The sequence below is a fragment of the Manduca sexta genome, chromosome 28, assembly GCF_014839805.1.
Source record: "Manduca sexta isolate Smith_Timp_Sample1 chromosome 28, JHU_Msex_v1.0, whole genome shotgun sequence".
NCBI lineage: Eukaryota > Metazoa > Arthropoda > Insecta > Lepidoptera > Sphingidae > Manduca > Manduca sexta.
In genome coordinates, this window is record NC_051142.1 from 4,706,509 (window position 1) to 4,725,951 (window position 19,443).

Consider the following 19,443-nt stretch of genomic DNA (forward strand, 5'->3'; position numbering starts at 1 on the left):
TTATTTAGTTAGGTACGGGTATTATGAAATAACTATATTTATTGTTGAGATACGTACCTTGCAATACCATTCCTTGCTCGATGCATTTCTTAAACCTGCAATACTGGCATCTGTTCCGTTGCGCTTTTGTTATTTCACAGCCACCATCAGCAACGCACGTGTATACCCTTCGATTCTGTACAGTCCGTTTGAAGAAACCTTTACAACCCTCACATGTAATGATGCCATAATGGAGTCCGGTAGCCTTGTCTTCACATATCATACAAATCATTGGTTGTTCATCCTCATCACGTTCAGTTTCAGGGGCGTAAGTGCGGAGTTCTGGCCTTGGCAATGTGAGTGAGCTGGAACTTGCCACAGATGATGCACCCGCCACGCTTCCTGCTGCTGCGCTCAAATTTAACGCGTGCAACTGTTGGTGCGCGGGTAATTGTGATACGTCTCCAGCCCATAATAGTTCCATGTTTAAAGGTGGACCTCTTGGCCGCCTTAGCTCACCACCTAAATTCAACAGTAACCGTGCGGCTGACTCCTCGCTACACGTCGCAGGGTCTGGCGTTGGAGGCGTTGGCGTATGTGATGCGCTTGCCGCTGGCTCTCCGCTAGGGGTGGGCGCTGGTAACGTCCAAAACATCGTCCGAACACCACCCGACTCGCCCATGATGACGGCGGGTGTCCCTCTCCATTGTGTTTGGCCTCGTGCTCCTGGTTTAGGCTCGATTGGTTGCGGTGGGAAGTTTCCGCCTATCAACTCCGGTTTTACTCCATTGATACAGGCGGACGGCGGCCAGGGACCCGGGGTGAGCGACGAGTGTGAGCCAGGTGGAGGCGGAGCTATAGTGCGGGGTCGGTAGGGCTGGGGTGACTCCTGCTGTGTACCTTCTAATTTGACAGAGGACATCTGTGATGGCGGCGCTGCGTCATGTTTGCTACTCGCCGGAGAGCTCTCCGCCTTGACGGAACCGGGCGCCCCCTCGAACTTGATGACGGAGTAGGGCGGCGCGGAGCGGATGACGGTGGGGTGGCAGGCGGGCGAGGGCGACGGCGAGCCGCCGCCGTCAAACACGGGCGGCGGGTGCGGCGGCGTGCTGCACCCCGCCTCGGCCATGCGCGGCGACGGCGGGCCTGGGTCCGGCGACGACGTACTCGTGTCGGCGGCCGACTCGCCTGCGGAAACACCACCACTTAACAATCAGACAACACTACTTCGCACTTCCGCATCAAACAAAAAGAACACCATAGACTTTTCAGAAGCGACAAATAGAAACTGGGTGAAATGTCAACGACCGTGCGGTGTGATCGCAGTTAGAAGGCGCGGGGCGAGGGGCGCGGGGCGGGGACGCGACACTGCACTTCCCGACGCCGCCGACTAGATTAGCCGGTTGCGTCACGACGTGAGCGGCTCCTAGTATATAGAAAACTAATCTATTTTATTTATGGATGAAGTTTCAGAAAACAGTAATTCATGAGACACAGTTTCGACGGGTGATGTATTATGTTAGCGAATATATTATTAGGCGAAATACATAATATTATTATTTGATAACAGGGGGAAGAGATAGAGAGTACGGGGTTGGTGCAGGTCGCGGTGGATGCGGCGGGCGCGAGGTGCGAGCGCGAGATGTGGCGGCGCGGCGCGCGAGGAGAAAGTGAAAGCGGCTCGACGTGAGCGCAGATGCGGCGCCCGGAAGCGTTGTGCGCGCCGTGATGCGTCCCGCGGGCCGCGCACACATCACAAAGGGCCCTACGTCACACTATTATTATGTATAATATATTACTTTCAGCTATTACGTTTCACTCATATCTTTGCATACTATGTATTTCAGACTAATAAATGTGCTCAATAAAGTTATTACTAAACGCAACACAAAGTCATTTTCTAAGATATAATTTCATAATACATACAGAGATACCGTCAAGTAATTAAATTACTATCGTCGGTGTCATATAAGGCAGGATCAACATTGTAAATGACGACACACTTCTAAAGCAACAAGTTAAACGTTCCTTTACCGTTTTAGCACTCCAAGGAATTTATTCAAATATTCTAAGATAAAGATCAAATTGTCACAAGTAAATTCACAAACCAGGAACTATACCGACTTTTTATTACTAAATCCATAGGCTTCGTGTTACCCTCGTATGCGACCTGGCTTACATCGCGAACACAGCTGAAAGTCCAATGACTCCATAAAATTGCCGCTGTTTATTAATCACATAATTGTCCCCGGGGATCGGATTGCGAATTCTGAAGCGGCGAAACATACGAATGTGCAGTAAATCATGGAACGTCATTTGTGCGTGGCGTCGGCGGTGTCGGCGATTTCGGCGGTGACGCGAGCCGGCGTGCTCGCGGCGATGTAAATTTTTGCACGGTTTTGTTTACACGAGGAAAAGCCGCGAAGAAAGTTTTCCAGTGCGCGGCGCGCGACGGCGGGCGGCGGGCGCGCGCAGTGAGCCCGACCTACCGCACGAGCGGCAGCGCGGCCGCTCCCCGCGCGGCGCTTCCCGGTCCCTCCCTCCAGCCGCTATTAGGTCACTCAGGCGGCCGTGCGTGCGAACTGCAACCGCACAATGACTAGTGCAACGCGTGCACCGCTCTCGCTTCGAGGACGATCTCTATTTCACTCCGCGTCCTTTGCCACATCATTGGTGGGGACCGATCTTTCTAGCCGCGTGATGCAATCGCCGCCCGCAGAGGTTCTAGGTAGGCTTGTACGACGCCTAGATAAATAGCCCGTTTTGATTAGGTACTTGTTATGTCGATAATGCGTACCTACGCGTACGAGGTAAATGGAGTCTTTGCGTCGTACTGGCATCGTTACGCACCTGCCTATAAACTGTTATTTATTTAAATTCGCCTGTAGAGGTAATCGAATGTCTGGTCACGAATGTCAAGTTTCGTACGGTGGCGGTCGGCGCGAGTAAGTTAGGAAGCGTCACAGACAAACAATGGAGCCGGTTACGCAACCTGCAACTCTTTTATTTCTGGGCGGATGATCGCGATCGTATATTCGATCGGTGCAAGCCGAAGGTCGGCGGCGGTCAGCGACACAGAGGAAAGTAGGTCGCACCCCTACCACAGCGCCTCCCCGACACCCCGTCCACCCCGGGCCCGAGGCATCGTGACGACACGTGCCGCTGCGCCGGCGAATCGATACAATCATTCTAAACTTTAACATTTTGTTGTCATCTCGCTATCGAATCACTTTGCTAATCGTTAACAACTTATTAAATTAATTTAAGAGCTAGACCACGGAACCACTTTCACATAAGCAATATAAACTTATTCGTGTTCAGATTGGCGTACATGCTTGAAGCTACTAAAATATAGTTGGCATGAAAATATATATACAACAATTATTGTTCGGTAAGTTTATATTTTGTTTCATGCCTTCAATATAACTTTCTGGATTTTAATAAAATATATTCAACTGTTAACAAAAAATAATTGAAAATTCTTTTAAACATATTTCTAAATCGAGAACTAGTAGTAGTCAGAGCTGCGTAGTAAGTAACGTAAATAATTTACGCGCAGCTCTCCGCTATCGAAAGGCCTTCAGCATTTATGAGAGCATCGACTCTATTGATTTACTATTTTTTCACAACTGTAAATAATTTGTCGCTGTGCATTTTATATTCATTTTATAACTGTTCTCATAAAAACATAACATACTTCTTGCTATACAGTTACAGAACTTGGAAGCTTGAGATAGAAAGGCAAGAGAAGGTATCACACAGAGTTGAGAAACTTTTCCGTATTCCGGGTTTCCTTCTAGTATTTCATATTTTTTTTTGTTTAACTTCTCATATTAATCAATACGATAGCAATATCACTACAAATTTCTGATTCTTAAATAGTAAGTGCATTTGGTTTTAATTCTGTTCTTTTTTTAAAACTTGAATAATTAATCGCCAATATCAAAATTATATTAAACCTTTTTTTATCGTATCTATTTATGACCTATCTCAGGCACACCCCTGCGTTATCGCAGGGTAGCGTCACAGTGACGGCGGGCGCGTCGGGCCGCGTCACACCGCGTCACGCCCCCACGTGAGCGCGACGGAAAAAACTTCGCATGCCTCTGCATTAACCACACGTTTATTTACACGACACTGTGCTGTTTTTTAGATGACGCTAGAGTTTAACGAAGTTGTTAAAATTTGCGAGATCGACTAACATGCGAAAATATAGGTTTTGATATTCTAAGGTAAAGAAAAGGAAGGTAAGAAATCTTAATTTTATAATTTAGATTTTATTTACTTAAAAAACTCTCCAAGTAGAACGACGCAATGTTTAGTTAACACATAATATGTACCTAACATAAACACACACATAAACCTCCATAAGGTCATATTTTGAAAATCGAACAGCAAAAAAACATAGTTGCTTAACACCAAGAAAGCACAAAAAGAGAAAAAAATCAAACATTAACGCCTCGAGCGGAATGTTACGTGGAACAATCTTTCTCTCATGAGTTATTCATGAGGCCACAATAGTGATAATTACGGCATAAGTATTTATTACTTTCACCTCTCCGGTTTACGTAAACTTTCATCGTGACTTCATGTTATACGTCATCGTTATGTAACCGTGTGTAATATTCATTTATTTTAACTGTTATAATTAAATTCGTTATTTTATTGTTATGTTATTTTTGGTAACATTGGTTAAATCATATATGTTCTGTTGTAATTCAATATTCGAGTTTTAGCATATATGTTACGTGTGATATAAGTTAATTGAAATTGAATAATGGTATTCTTTATTTTATTTTATTTTTTATATTTATCTACAAAATAGTAGTAGTTGAACGATTTACTTTCTTCTTGCCTGGAGAATTCGCAAGTTCATGAATATAGTTATGTAAATGAAAATTATAGATGACAATAAAGAGGATTACATAAATCAGCACCATCTATTTGTATTTATGTACTTATAGATTTAATGCCATAATATTGATTTTATAAATTTCTTGAATTAAATTAAATGTTATATCAGAACACAAGAACAATAATAACCTGCATGTTTCTCAACATTCGACCATAATACAAGTTTGGTAAAAACAATATTTCTCTAAATTTGATCGAACGTCTTTTTCGTTTTAAAAATTATTTAATGTTTTGTCGAATGAGTAATAACGATTTTAATCCGCGCTCGGTCGGTGAACCGGATCTCGTTTTTGAGTATTTTTTTGTGAGGTTCCGAGTGAAAGTGGCATTTCTCGAACACGGTTGCTCTCGCGCAGTTATGACGCGCGGATATTACCCAACTAAATTACGAAGATTATCAAATGCTAATTCGCTTATGATTTTCACGTTGCGTAATCTATTGATTTTATTGTATAATTGATGTTCAAGCATTGTCAAAGAGGTAGACGTCTTTGTCTAAATAGTTCCAATGACTGATTTTACCTAATTAAGTGATGTTTAAGTATTTTTAAAACAATATTTAACGTATTTACAATGATAAAGACCAAATTTGAATGTTTTTCAGTTCACTAACCCACTCGTGTATAATTCTGGTTTTTCATTCATGGCTATTAGTGACATTTATTAATATCAGCGCTTGACCCGCTGCGTCACAGAGGTTGTGAACTTCGTATTAAGGTGGTAGCTCAAGGTCCATTTTCATACATTTTGTTTCGGCTTTAATCTGGGTAACTAAACAAGTATTGGCAAGTAAAGAATTTAAATTCACGTCTAGTTAGTGATTAGTTCTCGCAGTTGAAAGAAAAATGTAAAAATAATTAATAATCATGGATATTTCTGCCTTTAAAGAGAACTAATCACTAACTAGACGTGAATTTAAATTCTTTACTTGCCAATACTTGTTTAGTTACCCAGATTAAAGCCGAAACAAAATGTATGAAAATGGACCTTGAGCTACCACCTTAAAGAGATTTCACTTCGCAGTATGATATTATATTTAACAACTAAAACTTTACAATGTAGTGCCTCATAGTGACGACTGATGATACTTGAAAAACGTTTAGTCACTTATTTTAATTCTTTAAACGCTTTCCCATTATCTTAATACATTGATATTATGTAACAAGACGTTTAAAAATATAATTGGGAACATCTTTTATAACTTTTACCGTGTAACATACCTTCTTTATTTGGCATCATATTAATTGAATGTCATAAACGTCATTTTATTTGTAGGTGATAAAATACAGCACGTCCGAATGAAAACGAAATGACAACTAACAGGGGCACTTCGCTATCGTTTGAAAGTGATAGCGGTTCGTGAGTGGACTCGCAATTTGCGAATGCATCTCCGATGAATAACAATAGAGTTCTGACCTTACACCTGTAAGTACGTTGGACCTGTTTAATGCTGAACGCAATGTCAATGAGTATCGGAAACTTGAAAATGTATTTCGTCAAATAAAAACAATAGGAACTGTATATTACAACAGTACTGGTATCGGTTTTTTAGTTAAACGAGTTTCTTTACATGAATTTGTTTCATTATGATAATAAAACTAAGATGTAACGTTGTCTATGGTTGTTCTTTTAGTTTGTTATTTCGACAGAAAAAAGGTTTATGTTTTGTAGTCAAAAAATATTTTTAAGTCAGTGCAACTCGATCACTTACCATCGCTACTACATCGGGAGTCAACTTTCCGCCTCTTCAATTTGAGGTCTTGGAACAGACTCATGTTGTCGAGGTCACACGGCCCGCGGCTGAGTGTCATTATTCCTGCAAACAAAACGAAATATTAATATCGATATCTACGAAAAAAAGTTTTGCTAAAATTCTAATTTAATTATTAAAGAACGAATAAACAAAATAGACATCAGCCAGTTGATCGTCAAGGTCAAGGTGCATCTTATCTTGACGAAAATGGGTATTAAAATTTGAGTCCGTAGGGTTTCATGGCTTAAACAAAGAATTCATACACATCATGTTTACACGTATCACCAAGATGCATAATAAATAATAAGTTGCATTTACAATATATATCAAACCGTTCATCACGTAAAATTGAAAAAAAATAGTAAAGAGGAAGAAGTTCATGATCGAAAAGCAAAAATAATTGAAAAAGATGATCGAGATGATAATGATAAAGATGTACTTCTGCATTGTTATTATGTTAGTTTAATTTTATGTTTATACATTTTCTTTAATGTAAATAAAGTGTTATCTGATAAATTAATATATTCTCCTTAGTGTAAAATAAAGTGTTAATAAATAAGAAAGCGCCGTTGCGTAGTATTGACCTCGAAAACAATAGAAATTAGTAGTTATATTATGTATAAAACATCATTTCCCAACATCCGTGTAGAACAAGTTGCGTCTCTGGTCTTTATGACTTTATAAAAGCCATTAAGCCCTCTGCACCTCTTAACTTTTTTGTGTCTACTAATATTTTTAAAAGTGATTTGGAGCTTACTCCTATTCGTTTAGAAAAATTGTCAAAAATCTCATGTTCTTTTAATTCTTATTCAACGACACGGAATACTCCGCTCTATTGTCAACATATTTTCATTTATCAACCAATCAAGGAAATCGCAGAGATAAATTCCAATTTTTTGTGTAATTGTCTACATGTTTGTTTAATTTCAGAACTATAATCACATTGGTTGGATGGAAACATGAACAGACATAGTAAAACAAGAGTTCTGTTTTGCTCCGCAGCCCTAAAAAGATATTTAACTTTATGGTAGGAACATATTTAAAAATCTTAGAAATTCAACAATTAAAACATTATAATCATATAATACTGAAACTGAACTGACTTTAATTGTTTATTTTTATGTGTAACTGAAATATGTACTAATAAAGTTACCAACATGAAACAAATGCTATTAAAAGAATTTAATAAATAAAAATATTTATTTTGTTATATTTATTATAATAATTATTCCCTTTTTATAGATTGTTTTATTTCACTTATATTGGCATAATAGCCTTACTATTTTTATACAATTCTCAATGCTACTCACGACTATTGGGCGCCATATCAGGTTTCTTCACATAGAAAGGTCCGGTGATCAAGGACCGTTGCATCCGTTTAATTATTTCGCTCTACCCGCGTATTTCAATGTCAGCGTACATCGCGCGCCGCCCACTACACACTGGCGTACCGCACGTGCGGACCCATGTTTTATTTCCACATTTTCATTCACCTACGTAAGAAGGTTTCATGACTGATAAGGGGTGTGCGGTCGTCAAAATTTGTGAAGTTATGACCGTGACTGTTGTATTTGTATGGTATCATGTCTATGCGAAATATATTTATAAAAGTTAATTAACGATTTGGCGATTATGTATTTTTAATCAAATGGCCTCTGACCTACAATGACGTTAGTTAAATATTTTCTGAAAATTTATTTCTCTTCATTTTTAATAGGGCTTTCATTTTGTTACAATATAATATGACACAATTAATTAGTCTTATAACCATATGTTTCCGACTTAAATCTTAACTAATTTAAATAATAATATTAATCGTAATATGCGCTAGAATCTGAATGAGAAGTTCAAGTAGTATTGTAGACAGTACTCATTGATACTCCCACTGGCACATAAGATACAGTTACGTTTAATCAAACACGCGCTAAGCGGTCATTGTGCTAAGGATACGAACTGTCAGCGTTACCAAGTAATTTTTTCATTTAGTCAAGTTCACTACACATTCTGTGAAATTTATTCATTTAAAGTTGTTGTGGTATCAAAATAAATGACGATATAAATTATTATATCTATCTTTAAAAATTGAATAAAATATAATGGCTACGTATAATTTCAGAATTTCGGAGTTCTAAATTAAAAAAAAGAACAATACTCACAGACTCCAGAACTCGCTATACTACCAACGGAATATATTTCGAATTACTCTTATCAAAATTTGTTTAAAATTTGCATTTATTTGGGATATAATATGCATAAAATCCGCAACAATATCGTTGCGTGACCACATTGATACATGACCGCTACTACGCATATTTATAGTTTGTCGTAACATTGACGTAGTGAAAAAAAACTCATAAAATTATTTATAGCAAGCGATTTGATAAGGACTGACTCACATCTACGTCAGTTACGTGATGTAATATTGAATCAATTACCATGGCATTGTACTCTGTAGCTAAGGAGCCTCTTACATTCTTAAAGTTCAAAAAACTCGTCCGATATTCGATATCACAAAATGTAAACAAACTGAAATATGGTGAATATTAAGTGTTTCGTCTCAGTATTTCTTTGTATGTAAATATTTCAGCTTTATTCGTGGGATAAAAGTGGTTTCGGTGGTGTCACATACCTTCATGCATGTTTATTTGCTGTATAATTGCATTTTTATTTCGTAGTACATAAATACTGCAAAAAATAACGCCATTATTTGCTGTATTCATATTAGTAAAATGACCAGTGTAAAGGGACCCTCAATGTTCCTAATGGACTTGTGATAAGAAACTATTTCCGGCAATGCATTAATGACGCGATATTTAAACGTATCTTGGCAATACCGCTTGAGTCTTCGTGACTTACTCATTACTATTTAATTTAATAGACGTTGGCAAGGCATGTTTTAATACTTTCTGGTTTCGCTAGCAAGAGTGCAATGTTCGATACTATTTTGTCAACAAACAGATAAACGAACTCTAGTGCGGCCCGAAAATAAACTCGAATGAGTCAAAGACCTTGATAATGACGTGCAAACGAGTGAATAAAATTCGCAAGTGTTGATCGTACGTCGGGCCGTCTGGGAGACGCGAACCTTACTCGAGGTCGAGCTGTGACCAACTTCCGTGAACATGTAGGAAACATTGAAATTAACAATCGAAAGACCAAATATTGAACTCCTGTAGTATAATATAATGTTGAAAAATATACTAAAATAACAAAAATAGCTGTGTAATTTTCCGTTAATTTCATGTTTCGATTCAGTCTTAAAAGCGAGGCAATGAGTAGTCAGTTTAACGTGTTATTTGGTGTCAATGACTTAGTAAATTGCTTTTGTATGACGAATAATAGTCTGAGTGTTTTTATAAATAACGTTGACAAAACGTGTTTAATGTCTATTATTATAATTACGCGTAATGATTATGCGTAGGTATATCGCAGACCGTGACCTTAGTCTAAATTTAAACAAGATTTTATGAGCTTCTGTAATTCTGACCAACCTCGGCAGACATTTGTATGCAGTGGAAAATTTCGATAACAATTGTCATTTACAATCTTTAATTGTTGCTGCAGAGTGCTGTGCGATAGGAATGGCCTTGACCGGGATTGGTTTAACTTCATGGTTTAATATATTTCTTTAATTAGCACAAAGGAAACATTATTCGTTGTATACTGAGCAAAATTTTAAATAATTCACATAATTATGTCTAGACTGTATAGTTTTTATATAAAATAAAGTTGTTTTTCGCAACCTACTTATCTTGCCATTTACAGCACAGCAAGGGAAGCGGAAGTTGGTATGGCGAGCAATTTTTCCTTCCATTCACTGGCTTTCACAGTCATGATGAAGGCGTAGGTGATAATGAATAAATTAAGCCAGTTTAGTGAACTTGAAATATTTAAATTTGTTAAGAATAAAATATTAACAAAAACTGATAGCGAGCAGCTGGCACCTCGAATCTCCAGATTAATATATTAACAGACATAACCTGCCAAACTATCGCAAACAGCGCTTCAGTTAATTATCTAGGGAAAAAAGGAATGCCCAATGAGGCCACTAAAGCCATTTTCTCTACAAAGCTTGTGTTCATCATCCCTTATGAACCACTGGCCCGGCAACAATGTGTGTTCTTTTTTCGTCCTGTTGTTTTTCCTTTTTATAAAATAAAAGTTATCGTTATTGCCAGTATTTGAAATGTGTAAATATTTTTTTTTCATCATTTATGGCCAGTACATGTTAATGTAAATAAAAAAATGCGTAGAATGTCTTACCTTTTATACAGATAAAATATGTGCAATATTCGCCTGATAACAGCACAACTATGTTTTTACAAATAAAAAAAAAACTGTTTCAGATATCGATCTTAAATTCGAATATAAATCGATTACTTTTTAACACAGAACAAATATCATATCCCCACCTCTTATAATTTAAGTTCCTAGACAGGTTGAAGAATTTATCGTCGTCTCGGACGCAAATTATGTACAACTACAAATTATTTCAATCAGTTTAACAATGACATAACGCTCGTAAATCATCTTGGCTGCGCAATTCACAAATGCTCGATAGATTTACTTATTAGTCACTATTTAATATGACTATTATAATAGCTATTAATAAATTATGAGGGCTTGGTTATGCAATTGTGGCATGATCGATTCAGGCAACAATGTTTTAGCTCCCAAGACGAATGACAAACGCTATGCCATAGGGCTATATTGAAGGTTAAATTTTTGCGTGGCATTGTAAAAACCGCTGAGTCTACGCCGCGATGTAAATTTTCGCATGATTATGGAGCTGCTAAATGTTATGCGAAGTGGAGAGAAGATTTGGAATTCTAGCATGTGCGACGGCAACACAGGCAGTATCACAAAACAATTTTGCAATTTTGAATTCAGATTAGATATTCATACAAAATCAAACATTAACCTTGCACTCCGAACCTATTTTACGTCTAGCGAATTATCTTTCAGTTTGCTTTGCTTTGCCGTTATAGGCGATTCAAACGAAGACCTTTTTTTATTGTTTTAAATGAAAAAACGAGCTTGCCGTTTGCCGATGCGATTTGCCGCCCACAAACAGTGGAAACACTATCCAACACCCTGAATAACAAAGTATTGTTTGATATTTCACTGCGCTCGCTATCTTGGGACACGATATATTAAGTCTTATGTCCAGTAGTTACATTTGCTACAATGTCATTCAAACCGAAACACAACAATGACTATACACTGCTGCTTGGCGGCAGAAATAGACAATGCAGTGGTACCAACCCAGGTGGACTTTCACATATGAGAAACCTACTAACAGTAAACTGGTACCTTCTAGTTATTTCCAAATGTTAAACTTGAGCAATACATATGGCTGAGGCAATCCGAGGCGGAAACTGTCTGTAGACGTGTCCTCTCCCATGGTCGGTCAGTCGACTTGACCGCGCCGCTTTGTTTTATAGCTTCCAACTTATTTAAATACTGAATTCTTGTGATTTTTGTTTGCTGTCGTTTCCTGTGAACCTGTTATGATGTATGCAATCTTTGTTTTTGAATGCAGAAGGTTAAGGATATTAATCTAGACGGACAGTTGATAGATTCAATGTTGGGTATTGTGTAAATTAAGATTATACTTATATTAGTGGTTTCGAAGAACATTAAGTAAGTACCTAATTTTTCAAATATTTACATCTGAAAAGTAGGTTTTATAAGCAAGTGTCATATCCAGTCAAAACTTTTTGTATTGTTATCAATACAGAACCTTATCGACTTATATAAAGATAAATAAATATGAGTCAATTTAGCAAAATAAGAAAAATAAATTAAACATGAAATAGAATTATGAAATAATTTAAAATTGAAATCAAAGTTTCGTAACGTTTAAATTTGGAATTATCTAATGAATTAACATAAAGGGCTCGCTACACGTGCCGCCCTGTGGTTCAACGTTCTGTCAGTCGGAAGTGGTCGCGACCTCGGACACGGTCGCCCGGTTATCGCCGGTAAATATTAGGCTTTCCGCGTACAGGTACTTATCGGACACTTGTTGACTGTTGTGATGCGAAGATGGCTATTTGTGTACAATGTGGGCTTACCATGAATTTTTGACGTTTACGACAGGTGATACAAATAATTTAATTAGAAAAGTGTGTACGTGATTTTTTTCCGGCAAGTTCAATGCAATTGAAAACCTTGAAAGTTCATCTAAGTTTACGGATTAATTTCTTAATAACGTAGCTATATTTGTTTATAATTAAACCTATTCATATGTTTTAATATGTTTATTGTAAAAGCGACGCGTAGTGCTTTACTTGGTATATTCAAAAGGGTAGTACATAATAACCGTATAAATGTACATGTCATGGAGTATCAATCATTTCGAAAGACATTAGTTAATACCTGTGTATATACAAAAATAATATTGTAACTTGTAACTACGAGTACTCTAATAAGACACATTATCCACTTTAGATTACAAAATCGTTGAGTTTCTTTCTTTTGTATTACCGACTGACCTTCTAAACTTTTTGTATTACGACTTACAAGTGATTGATATTTCATAACTGCATAATGCTAAGGAGCTGACTTCATTTGAATCTTGTATTTTTTTATACGAATTGCGCATTTGTTTATCCTATATACGATGTTGTGACATCGCGTATTACGCAGCATCAATTTGTTTTTTTAATATTGATTGTTTTTGTATTGATACGTTTTTAAATGAAGATGGTAGAACAAAGAGATTATTTTTACTTGGCTGTGGGCGGGGAATTACTACAGGGAAACTTTTTTATTGTAGTGGAATGATAAAATAATTTCTTTGAACGCGTGATTATAAGTCGCCTTTGTCTACTAACATAGGAGTAGAAACAAAAGAAGGCGTTGTATCTGAAGAAAACTAAATAAAATTTATTTCAACATATTTCCAAAACAAATTATCACTTAAATTCGTTGTTAAAGGGTTTCGACATCTCATTATAATCAAAGATGATGTTGAAGTGTATTTTGTGAATGCTTCGGAATTTAGAATGCATCCAAGTCTCGAGCCAAAACAAATTGAAACTCTTGTGTGAATGTAGTAACCACAAGGTTACGCCATGTTGTACTATTAGTTGCATCACTGACGAGACTTTAAATCAATTCGTGCACATATTTATATCTTATAACTAAATTATTTTTTTTTGACATATGGTAATTTGAACTATAGAAATAATTACTCGTGGAGCGTCAATTTTGATACTACTATTTCATTATGTGAAGGCTTCATTTCTTATTTAAAATGTTACATGTATGTGAGATAGACTGGTATTGGGTGTTGATGAAATATTCCATATGCTTTTAGGTATTAAATGTGATTTATTTGTCAATTAACATGTTTTATTGAGGAAGGATTGTGAAGGCGGCTAAATTGCAATATTGCGTATTTAACATTTTAAATGATCAATTAACATTAACCTTGTGAGCCAGCATAGATCAGATGAATCTATAATTCACTTCCGAATCGACAGATAAATTAAAACGCACCTAAATTAAGGAGTGTATTCGTGACACGAATGCTTGAGCTTGTGTGGTGCGTCTCAACCGGTCAGTGTAAAGTGCAGGAAGTCAGGTCGCAATGTCATTGTCGACGCCGAGGTCGGAACGAGCTGGGAAATGTATCTCGAAATATCTCCCAGGGCTGATCATCTCTCGAAAGCATGATCGGGCGCACGTACCCTTTGAATGAACTTTTTAATCGTTTGTATACAGTCCTCTCCGTTAGTTATGTGAGTATTGTTATTTTTCAGCTGTGATCTGATAAAAAATAATGAGTATATTTTTAAGTAATACTTATATATTGTATATATGTAAGCAATTTTAATACTGGCCTGTGTTATGTATAAAAATGTTATGCATCGAAAGGTTAAAAGATAAGAGTGATCGTAAAACGTTTACGTGACAAAATATTTGCAATGTTATGACGTAAAATGAACTGCGGATCATGCAATTTCAATGACGTCTTTAGTAAGTTACGCACGTGTTCAAATGTTACTACGAAAAGATTTCAACGCACGGCGGTGCTTTAACTAGTAACTTGAGTTTTCAATTAACATGTTATTAAAATTATTTCCAATTTTGTTTTTATTCTCTAAAATTTGTGTATTCATTATAAAATTTATTTCATATGACAATTAAGTAGGTAACAGATGGTTAGATGTATATTATTTGACAATAAATATTTAAATAAAAAAACATGTAATTATTAATGTTGTTTTTCACACTTATAGATACGTAGCATTGTTTGAGTTGTGTTTATGCTACACGTAATATTGTTTCGTTCTTTTAACCAATATACGTTGAATGTTCTGAGACAGAAGGAATGCAGCAATATTTATTTTTCTATAATAATATTATCTGAGAACAACAATAGTACTATGTCGGCCCCGGTTTCGGGCCTCTCGTCTGGCCTCCGCTGCACCTTGACATTCAACGTGCGCGTGCGCACAAAGCTAAAACGTTCCATTTTTAAACCTCAACACTTCCGATCGATACACTTCCTGTTTTGATTCAAATATGCATTATGGTTTTATATGAGATAAACTGTTTGACTGACAATCTATATGATATTATGGCCATACGTTTCCGCGTTCATAAAAATGAAATACATTTTTATGAATAGAATATTGAATTTACCTGAAAAAGGTGACTTTATGAACAGTCCAGTTCGACTCACATTGAATTGGTTATCATACGATAAATAAAGTTATTGGGTTTAATAGAGCAGTCATTTGAGTAATTGCTACGAATCATGATTTTTTTCATGACATTTTATTGAAACTTAATATCATTTGCCTTTGTAAACTATCAAATTACTATAACAACATAAAGAAGTCTGCTTGAGAAATACACGTGTCTTTCAAACCAAGCACTCTTCACCTTTGTTACGGACGTTGAAAAGTGAACCCATAGTTGTACGGTGAACCGTCGGCGATGGAAAGCCTCGCGGTAATTCAGTCGAACAATGGCGTTTTTGACAAGCGGACTAACGGCTATTATTATTTAAACTCTATCCTCCCACTACAATACTATGAAAGGAAGCAGTGACATTATGTACCTTTTCGCTTTCACCGTATTGGAAAGTGAGCGTAAAAAACTTATTTCGGCAACGGCAAAATGGCGGCAGATCAACGACCCCGAGTCATAGACCATAGACAAAGGGAGGCCATATTGTAACGAAAGTAAAAGTTCGCCGGTCATAGTCAGTCACGAGTGCGATTCACGAGATGATTTGGGAATGTCACGGTTAATGGCGCATCGCTTTGTGTCGGAATAAACTGATCTTTAGTTGTAATGAATGAGGAAAATAATGTTGTCACTGCAATATGAGATAATATGATTTAAGGTACAATATTTATTAGAAACTTCAGATCGGGCAGCGGTTTGGGACGCTTTTCCGAATTATACATGATGTAGGTCTTATTTCAAATGTACTATTGTAACCAATAAAGAAGTCAAGGGCGTACTTAATAAAACATAGTTAAAGTATACGGAATAATCATTGTAATTCACAAATCCATGATTGTTTTGTTTATCCTATTTTCGTCGATATTGAAAGTTTGACGATTATTTTGTAGTATTTTTGTGTTACGTTCAAAATCGATTTTATTTTACGGGTTATCAAGTTTTGGGTTCGCGGAAACGAGAGAGATATGAACAGATGACCAATAAATGCAATAAACAAAAACCCACGATATTGTTATGGTTCTCGCTTTATAATCATTAATACCGTGACTCGATCTAAGATTTGTTTTTATAGCTGCTGATACAAATATTTGTAGATCATTTTAAATTATCACGTAAACATTCAATGCACGACTTCTTGTGTCTCAGTCAGCTGCGCAATAGATGTGTTCAATTTACTGCGACATTTTTGTGTGAGTCATATGAGAAGTTATACTATCGTATGATTCAGAAAATATGATTTCGACAGTTTTGTTCAAAAACTGTTGAAAGCAAGTTACCAGATGAGTGTTATAGGAGGAATTATGTTTTTCAATCATTGATATTTTATTTAAAACATAGTTGAAAAATATTTGATAAAAGAAAATGTTTATTAAAATTGGTCCCTTGTAAAAGTATTATTTTTGATTCAAGACCTAATGAGAACTATCAAATTCGATCATGTTCGTTTATATTATGTCAATTTGACAGTTGTGTACGCTCATGTTATGATATTATTTTTCCTTTTTTGATATACAATCTTGACATTGTTGACAGAAAAATTATACCAAACCGGCTTTTTAAGTGGAGTGAAACATTTAGTTGAACCAATATCACATAAGACAAAGGAATGTAGAATAAGAAAAAAAATAGTAAATTAATTATTAAATAATTTTATGATATTAAAGCGACAAGGATCAATTCAATCACAAGGTGACGAGACCTTTAAATATGCACATATTAAAAAATTATGCAGAATATAATTATTGATAATAAATTTTGATACTAAAATGACCTACAATTTCGAGGACGTCAATTCCTATTTCAATTTGCAATTTAAAGTAAGAATTGGATTTGTAAATTTGAAAACTTCTTTGTTCAAATATTTTAATATTTTTTTTAAAATTTTTACACAAACTTTGTGAATAAGAAAGATTATATGATAATTGTTTACATTGACAATAAATGACATAAGACTTCATTAAGATCATATAAATAAGTGGATAAGTCTTTAAAAAATTACAGGAAAAAAAACTGTGAATAAGGCCGGAGTGATTTTTGAGACATACTTTGTCAACTTACGTAATGACCGACGTACATCAATATGTTAAGTTAAGTTAAGGTGGGCCATAATATCCTCTAAATGAGGTATCACTGATCTACTTGATAACCCATTGGAATTATATAAATTGGGTAATGAGAATGATTCGATAACAAAATGTTTAAATATTCATAGAGAGAATTATTTTTTATACACGCGTGCCTTCTCTTTAATCTTGACATTGGCAGATTTTTTGTTTATACAAAACGGCTAAATACAACAAATTGGAATTAAAAAATATTTATGTGAAGTTGCATAAAATATTGGAATAACACATTTATTTGGACACTTACGGACTGATTTATAACGGTATTGTTTGTAATTGATATCTTGATGGTTACGCCACATCTAAATGTAGAACCGAAATAGATGACACGTGGACTGACTTCAATATAAATGAAGCCTAAAAATAATATAGGCACATAGGGAATTAAAATGGAAAAAATAATGAGAAATATATTTCTATATTTTGTTTAAAATTAAAGATGATTAATGTTTGGTTTAAATTTTTTACTAGGTACTTTACAATGATTATATACAATGGGACGGTTTAATTAATAATTGCATTCGAATTTTAAATTTCTTTTTTACAAGTTTAAGGAGAATACGTTGCTACTAACTTAACTATTACTGGTAAATTCTTCGCGTATTTTTTTATGTGGATTTATTTTATTCATTAATTTTTATAAAAAATAATTAGATAAATTAAGAGAGATTATTGACCTTTTCAGAATGAATACTATTTTAAACATATAATTTTAGTCAACAAGAAAAACAAAAATATATTTTATTATATCTAGTTTTACAGTACTAAATGAAACACTATTCTTTCATTTTATGATTATTGTGGTTTTGTGTCAAGATTTATTTCAAAGGCATCTACGCTGTAGCGATTGCACCGTAGCACGTAGCAAATCGCTACGGGTTACAGTTTATTATGTATTCTACGGAGAGGCACCGCGTGTGCTTTTTTTTTTGCAAAATATTATGTGTTAATCTGAAATTTTATTAACAAAAAATATTGTGAAGTATTAAATTTGATACAGTTCCGCAAAATAATAACCATTCAAATGTACATTTGGAATGAAAAGCTTGATTTTTTTTGTGTAGAAATATTTTTTTTTGTTAATATTTACCCATGGTGGAGGTCATCGTCTGCAATTGGTGAGCGTGCGCAGAGGCGTCGAACGCCTCGTCGGGCCCCAGCTTGTCGCCCGCCGACAGCTTGCCTAGCGCCGCACCACGCACATCACACGAAGAACCACCTTGTTCCTGATGCACCGATCACCTTTTTAATTTACGTCTCCGAAAATTTTTTGAAACACTAACTGTTATCATAGTTTTCCTACGCGAGCACTGGACACATTCAGCATGCGGAGGCCGGCACACTTCCTGCGGAACAAGAGCGCGAGGGTAGCGACTAGCGGCGCGTGCGGTCTCAGTCGCGACTTCAGGCGCCGGTCGCGGTCGCGGTTGTCTGCGCGCTCACCGAACCTCTCGATTCGGCAAAATCACGATAACGACTGCGCGCAAATGTCGTCATGTCGAAATTCGAAACACTTTCACCTAAATATTCCGCCTCCGTTTCGGCGGACGCGGGCGTCGCTCTCGGCGCACACGCACACACCGCTGACTTCGTCAGTGCTCAATTACGTACGCTGTAAAAATTGCGTCAGTGTTTTTCGTAGCCGACCTTACGTTCGACGAGTGCACTGCCGAAATATAGTTATCTCTGTCTGGTACTCATTCACCGTTACGTGGGATGTTTTTTGTTTCATTTTTTTATCTGGCCGTTTCGTTCGAGGACATGCGTGTGAGTGTGCGGATTTCGATAGCGGGGTCATTGAACTGCCGAAAAGGGATTCGGTATGATTATTTGATGCTTCATTACAGGCTAGGATGGGCTGCGGTGATGTTTATGGATGTGTTGTGCAGCGTGGCGATGCTAGCATGTGTGGTCGACGGGCGAGCAGTAATCGTCGCCAGAGCGAAACTGGGTCATCTGCACGCGCAC

At 36.5% G+C, this 19,443-nt stretch overlaps 1 protein-coding gene and 1 long non-coding RNA gene across 5 annotated transcripts in view; one reads left to right on the forward strand and one right to left on the reverse strand.

Annotated features, from left to right (window-relative positions):
* The window catches only part of LOC115444883 (hormone receptor 4), a 60,626-nt gene that overhangs the window by 11,972 nt on the left and 29,211 nt on the right, over positions 1–19,443 (reverse strand). For 2 of the 4 annotated variants that reach the window (XM_037444562.1, XM_037444561.1), the window contains exons 2-4: positions 18,566–18,701; positions 6,605–6,709; positions 58–1,167 (exon numbers count right to left, since the gene is read on the reverse strand). In XM_037444562.1, the coding sequence (XP_037300459.1) occupies positions 58–1,167; positions 6,605–6,709; positions 18,566–18,701 (1,351 nt within the window). Of the gene's footprint in view, positions 1–57; positions 1,168–6,604; positions 6,710–18,565; positions 18,822–19,443 lie in introns of all 4 variants that reach the window. The other 2 variants (XM_037444564.1, XM_037444563.1) reach the window with 2 other exon arrangements.
* LOC115444884 lies at positions 1,162–1,865 on the forward strand. The gene is made up of 2 exons (XR_003938762.2): positions 1,162–1,497; positions 1,583–1,865. It is a non-coding gene; the product is annotated as an uncharacterized LOC115444884 (long non-coding RNA).